Raw genomic sequence first — 7,059 nt, 5'->3', positions numbered from 1 at the left:
CCCCTACCCACCTTTATGCATTTTTCAAATTTCGCCTTGGGGCGGAGTTATCTTTTCACAGGGGGGGTAAGTTACACTTTAATGTGCACAAAGACCAGTAGCAAACTTAGCACTTCATGAAGACAGATTGCATCAGTGTCTGATTACAGCGCTTTACTCTGTTTATTTAAGCAGCCAATGCTTGTTGGAAATGATCGTAAGTAAAAAAATTAAGACTCAACTAAATTAAATCTAAGACCTTGAATGAAAATCTGGGCATTTGTAAGACTTTTTTAGGCCTAAAATTTTGATTTTTTTATTTTAGACGTTTTTAGAGCCTGCATGAACCCTGAATAAGCTGCAAACAAAACAGCAACATGAGTAAAATCTTTACCTTTAATAGTGGTTTGCAGCAGGGGTCGTGGTGTGTCTGAGGATCCGCTGGTTGGTTTACTGCTGCTCCCGCTGTCTCTCTGCCGGGCCACGGCCACGGCGATCCCAACAGGAGGGTGCCGCACCTCTCCCTCCCCCTCACGCCCAAATGACCGGGCGCTGTCGGGCCGTTCCTGTTCTCTCTTCAGCTGAGGGGGCATCCTCACTGCCCCCGAACTACTCGATCCAACAGCAACCCTGTCTCTGTCCCTCTCTCGCTCTTTGTCCCGCTCGGCGTCCATCGAGAGGTTACCCAAACCGCCGAAAGACCCTCGTCCGTCCAGAATGTGCCTGGAAGAAACGGGGCCTTCTGTAGGGAAGTTCCCACTGTATTTAATCAGACTCTGCATGGCTGAAACCTCTGAAGAGTCCAGACCCGGTCCACGATCTCCGCAGCCAGAAGCTCTCATCAGCGAGCTACTGGGGCGATAGAGCACCGACTGGTCCAGGTAGCGCCGCTGACTGCACTCCTCACCTGCACGTCCATGTTGGGAGGAGTGTGTTTGTGGGGAGGACTGTGAACTGTTGGGTCGATGGGACGTCTGAGGGGAGTTTGACTTTTGTGTCTGCTGGCTGTGTGGAGAGGAGAGTGRGTGTCCGTGCTGAGCTGCTAGAGCAGCCATGTGATTTGTGGCGTAGTTCGCCAACGGGCTGATGGCGTTCCACTTAGGGTCTGCCCCCATCTGCTCAACGCCGACTCGGATTGAGTGTTTGGGYACATCCCTGGTCTCTGGGCTGAACCGTGATTGACTTGAGGAGAAAGAAGTGTCCTGACCTCTTTTAACTAAGGAACCGTTGGAACAGATCACAGACCCTTCTTCTCTTTGATTGCTCACATCGCCGGACAGAGAGAGGCGAGGATGCTCCATCAGGCTTTTCTCATGAAACCTGTAGCTCTCCCTCTCCCTTTCAGGTTCTCTGTCTTTGTGTTTGTCACGGGCCTGCGAGGCGATCTGGATGGGCCCCGCCCGTTCATCAAAAACCTCAACAGAAGGCACATATGTAGTCGCGCTGACTCGCTGCTCTCTGATTTGTTCTCGGAGGGCAGAAAGGTGGGGGAGACCAGCACTGGACGGCTGCAGAGGAGGAGGGACATAGGAGACATGGAGGGTCCCGCCTGATGTGGCCACAGACTCGTTCCTCCTCTGCCGGTCTGAGTTTGAACTGTTGTTAGAGTTTTGGTTGTGGTGGGGTCGAGAAGTGCCCTCCTCATCCCGACCCCTTCTGTCCTTTTCTGTCCCAACAAACCTGCTGTCCCCTCCACCCCCGCTGGGAGGAAAAGAGGGCTGTGGAGGTGACAGTCTGGATCTGGTTTCTGCTGTGGAAGGCTGGGAGTGGGACTTCTGCTGGTGAGGATGGAAGGACCAACTGTCCCTGTCTCTATCTGTGTCTCGTTCCCGGTCTCTGCCCACCCTTCGGTCCTCATCGCTCCGTCCCTCCAGCGTCAGGTCAACCACGCTGTGCGGTCGTAGCTCCTCTCGCGAACGCTCTCGGTCCTTTTCCCTTTCTGCCCGGTAAGATCTGTCCCTACCCCCATCCCGGGACGGTCTTTGAGGGGGCGTGGAGCTGGACGAGGTGGTCGATGTGGCAGACGGTGGGTGGAGAGGAGACTGTCTCAATGAGGATGGCAGGAAGTATCCATCTGAAACAAAAACACACAAATAAAACCAGAATGTAAACACAAACTGTTGAAACAGATTATAGAGGCACTTGTGGGACACAGCAGAACAGGAAGAGATAAACGTGATTTTTACAGAGTGTCATTTTATGGAAAAAGTGCAATAACAAACCTACAGAATGTCTGCAACAATAAAAGTGATCCAAAGCATGTATAATGAAAATTAAAGAGAAAAATTTTACAAAATTAGTGCCCAGGTTAGTCACTAGCTGCGTTTCCATTGCAAATGTGCGCAAAACTTTGTCGATATTCTATTAATGTCGAAAAAACAGTTTCGCAACTGCGGTGTTTCCATGAAGTAAGAAATGCTATTAAAGTCGTCACGTGTGAATACATTTGTTCTCGTGATAAGTCATTACAAACATGGCGGCAATGGATGTAAACACATGCATAATTGCTACCACGACACTTGTGTTCATCATTAGAGGAGATGTCGGCGTCTTATTGAGGCTTTCGAGCGCCAAGCCCCTTATATTTGGAAGCGGCTATGTATGCGGCGTGTTTGGGAAATTGTAGTCGGTGAGTTTACTACTTTCTTTTACAACTTTACTGATTTTACTACTACTTCTACTTCTTGTTGTCTTTTTCTTCGTCATCTTTTTCACCAGTAGAAACAGCCGGTTGTTGATCACGTGACTCCCGTGATGTGAAAAAATTGTTTCCATTGCAGTTTTGCGAAACACACCAATTTCGATACGGCCGAAAAACCACCTCATCCTAGAGCAAAAACATTTTTGTCYAAAAAAAGAGTATTTTCAAAATTGACGTGTTTCCGTTGAGCAAATTTATTTTCGAAATTCTAATTTGCGCATTTTCATGGTCAATGGAAATGCAGCTTGTGTTTTTCACCACAGTAAAAAGTCTCAACTAAAAAGGTGTTAATTCACAGCAGAATGTGTGAGAAAATTCAGTCACAGACAGACAAACCTTTATGAGGGTCGTAGAGGGGGTGCTGGGACAGGGAGGATGGCTCCAGGTGTCCCAAGGACAGGTATGGACTGGTGTACAGGCTGCTTGAAAGAGGGGGATAACCTGAAGACACAAATACAATTTAACAGATGACAAAGAAAATATGTGAAGATTTCATGTTTAGCTCATATTTGGGAAATTTGTGAATAAAACAAAAACAGAGTTAATGTTCCACATCAGTTCAATTGGAATACACTGAATATAATACATGAACAGAGGCTGGATTTCACATCATTTCATCATTTTGCCACACAAGATCTAATGAAATGAATGCAGTCTGATAGAACGCCTGTAATAAAATCCTTTCATCCTGACTGGATTATGTTGTGAAAGTCACAATGTCTCTGTTCTGTTTTAGGTTTCAAGTGTTTAGAGTTAACTAAAAGGTGACTCTCCAAATTCTATCAGTGATGTCAGAGAACTGTAACTAACATTATATTACTTCTACATTTATACTGTTTTACCTCCTCTGAAAATATTTGAAAACCATTTATTTTCTGTATAAAGTCACTAAAGCTGACCTCGTGTGTTGCAGGTCAGTCTGTTGATCTAGAGTCTGCCCATTAGGCAGCTGCTGCTCTCAGAGACCAGGTCCTAATATAGACCACCGATTCTAAACTTGTTCTGGCAAAACCCACAGAGGAGGTGGAAAAATCCCCCAGCCCTCACTGTGGGTGTTTTTAAACAGTCTTTAACAATGACAGAGGAAGCAGCTAATAAAAGATCAAAGTTTACCACTGAGTAAAAGTCGGCACAAAGTTTTTGTTTATGTGTCTCTTTGACCTCAAATACTTGCTGGTGTCATGTTAAACAAATAAATAATATATATTTGAGTGCTGGGTACATTGTGCTGCTCCAAGATAAAGCTGTGGACAATAACAAAAAAGTGAGCACGGAGAAGAAAAAGCTTTGAGGCATGTCTGAATGTGAATAAAAACATTTTATTCCAAAGCTTCCTTTAACTACAGATAACAACTGACCARGATCTCCAACAGCCTGGCTCCTGTGCAGCTACAGATAATATAAAACTTGGCTCTTCACATGCTGGCCAGAAATACCCACACCTTTTAGAAACTTTAGCTGCTATAAACTCAGTTACTGGGCATTAAAAATCTCTGAGGCTGTGATGGAGRTCAGTCATATCAGACAAGTGTTAAAGCTTATTTAGTCTGCAAGGAGATTTTAGTTTCTTTATTTTCAGATATCAAAGCACCAACTAGAGTTAATCTTACACAGAGCACATATTTATACATCTAACAAGCTGAGCAGTAACACAAAACCTTAATGATGTCAAAGTCTGACTTTGAATTTTTTAAACATAGAAATCTTCAAAAATCTGCTTCATTTCACATTTTTAACTGCTCCTTTACAACAATTTGTAACACCTATATTATCGCCTATTCTTATAGTCTTGTAAATAAAAACAACAAGTGAAAATGTGCTGTTTTTTATCAAAACATTTACAACAAAAACTTAAACTATTTTACAGCCGAACTTACAAAAGTTATGTTTTTTCTGAGAAGAAAGCAACCAAGACCATATAAAAATAAATCCTCAACCCCAATAAAGCTCCAGGTTAGGCATTTAATTAAATTTCAATCACGTGTCAATACTGTACCCCTGAACAATCTTTGGGTTGAAGGAAGTATTCAGGACAAACTTAAAATTAAATAAGTCTAATCAAATTGAGCACAATCTGATTTACTGGGTTTGGAAAGCAATGAACAAGATTTGTGTCACTCAGGTGATGCAATCAGTTTTAAAGGAAAGCTTAAACAGAATCAGTTTGTCCTTCTCCCTTCGTTTTGTCAACATGTAGTGTCAGATGCCTCCTATCTGACCTTCTACCTAAATGAGATGTGATAAGGAGTCACAGGGAGACATGAGAGAAGTGAGATTAAATCACTCTGAGCAGTCCTGAAGAAAAGCACAGAAAGTTCACTTTGTGTCTGAAAGCATGTTTATAGGCTCAGTTAGGAGYGGAATGTCATGGAAAAGTGGGGCAGGAGAGCTGAAGAGGCGCATCACACAAGAAGAAAGCAAAAGATGGATTATAGTAACAGCAAAGGAAAGGAGCGGTCGAGGACAGAGGAAGAGAGAGACACATTTGGGACAGAGCTGGGAGCCGTGACACGGAACTGGAACAGGATCCCACTGGTGAAAGCAGCAAGAAACAGAAGAACAAGCCTTCTGGGCATTGAACTCGAGCAGACTGTGAAAAACACCATGAAACTGTGACACCACTTGTGTCTTTGAATAATGGACTGGAGAGAGAGGGAGGAGCATAAAAAATCTTTTGCAAGATTATTTACCTTCATGAGCGTGTGATGCCCAGAGCTGGGCCATTTGAAGCCCACTGGGATTGGCTGATCTGTATGCAGGGTCAGAGGTCAGCGGGGAGGGGCCTGGGTAACCTGACAGGAAGGGGGTGGAGCCTGCTGCGAAGGTGTCACCTGCTGGAGAGAATGCAGACCATCACTCACTCTTTTAAAAATATATATAAATAAAAATAACATGGATTTATTTAGTCTGTAAGATCGTGCTGTTATGTGTGCAAGTCTGGGTGAGTGGAGTTCAATCAATATGTGCTGATGTTTCTACGCTGAAGCAGTCTGTTGTAATCACATTATTACAGAGCACCCGTCCACTCCGGTTCAACAGGACAGACCACAGACACACTACACGAGCAAGAGGAGAACAGTTAATGTAACCGTGGACTAAAAACCACAACCAACAGGACGGGAATGAAACCACACAGGATAAACGTGGAGTGAGATTATCTGCTCTCACTCAGGCAGATGATTTAGCAGGATAAAGATCAAGGACTGAACTCTGACATTAAGGACAGAAACAGGTCATCAATGTCATTTTCTGAACACTCCTTTTACAGGACCGATTCTCCCCCATTTTCTTTAAGAGGCAGCTTAAAATGATAATAAGGACAATAGGGTTGGGTAAAATTGCATTGTGTACAATTAATCGTCAGTAAAACTGTCAGTATTTGTTGCTTTGAAATGACTGCAATCAGTAGGGCTGCAGCTAATGATTATTTTAGTAATCAATTGGTCTATCGATTATTCTGTTGATTGATCAAGTAATCAGATTTTACAAAATTGTTATGTTCTGCAGTAATTACTTAAGCTTATTTTATGAGAAATACAATTATTTACTATTGTGAAGGGGTAATCTACACTTGCTAATGACCCCGCTGCAATCAAAGTAAAATTACAATACAGTTGTATTAACTCATGAATTTTAAGCTCCACTTGCTTGTATTTGTGTGTGTGAGTTTTGAGGAGGCATTAATTAAAATCACTCTGTCACTGAATCATTTTTAACCATCAATGAAAAAACTAAATTTTGTAAATTCATTTTTATGTGTTGGAATTAACCAAATGTGATATTTTTGTTGCATCAGCTGTTTCGTTCCGGTGCAGAAACATCGAGGACATGCAGCACATTGCACGTTCTCATCTTTTCTCTTTAGTTTTAAATGATCAGACACTTTTTACAATTTCTCTCGCTTTCTGAGCTCTTCGTTTTGGGATTCATCGTCTCCTATAGCTAAAAATAATACTTAGTATACACTCATCGACAGAGTAACGGTTAGTGGAAGCGCTAACATCGTAGCATTGTGTAACAACATTCCGGACAGCCAAAAGAGCGCTGATTATAACAGTATCTATTTTTTATGAAGCTTCGGAGGCAGATAATTTGCCTAGAGGATTTTTAGTGATCAAATTACTCAAATTATTAGAGGAATCATTCCAGCCCATGTATTAATTAGGGCTGTGTATTGGCAAGAATTTGGCGATTTGATACATTTAATGATAAGAGGGGTCACGATACAATATATCCCGTTATATTGCAATACTGTCAGCAAGGCGATATATTGCGATTTTTTTGGTCCAAAAATTCTATTAAATAAATCCTCTTACTGGAAAAAAAAAAAGAAAAACCAACGTAGACATACTTTTGATACATTTAGCTGTGTTTGTATG

At 42.5% G+C, this 7,059-nt stretch overlaps 1 protein-coding gene across 1 annotated transcript in view; it reads right to left on the bottom strand.

Annotated features, from left to right (window-relative positions):
* LOC106535352 (trinucleotide repeat-containing gene 18 protein) overlaps nucleotides 1-7,059 on the bottom strand; it is a gene marked incomplete at its 3' end in the record, with an annotated part of 34,789 nt that overhangs the window by 14,694 nt on the left and 13,036 nt on the right. Inside the window, 3 exon segments of the mRNA XM_014032345.1 lie at nucleotides 374-2,053; nucleotides 3,017-3,121; nucleotides 5,371-5,511. Of these exon segments, the coding sequence (XP_013887799.1) occupies nucleotides 374-2,053; nucleotides 3,017-3,121; nucleotides 5,371-5,511 (1,926 nt within the window).

Source organism: Austrofundulus limnaeus, unplaced genomic scaffold (genome assembly GCF_001266775.1).
Source record: "Austrofundulus limnaeus strain Quisiro unplaced genomic scaffold, Austrofundulus_limnaeus-1.0 Scaffold1424, whole genome shotgun sequence".
NCBI lineage: Eukaryota > Metazoa > Chordata > Actinopteri > Cyprinodontiformes > Rivulidae > Austrofundulus > Austrofundulus limnaeus.
This window is presented reverse-complemented; position numbering and strand designations above follow the sequence as displayed.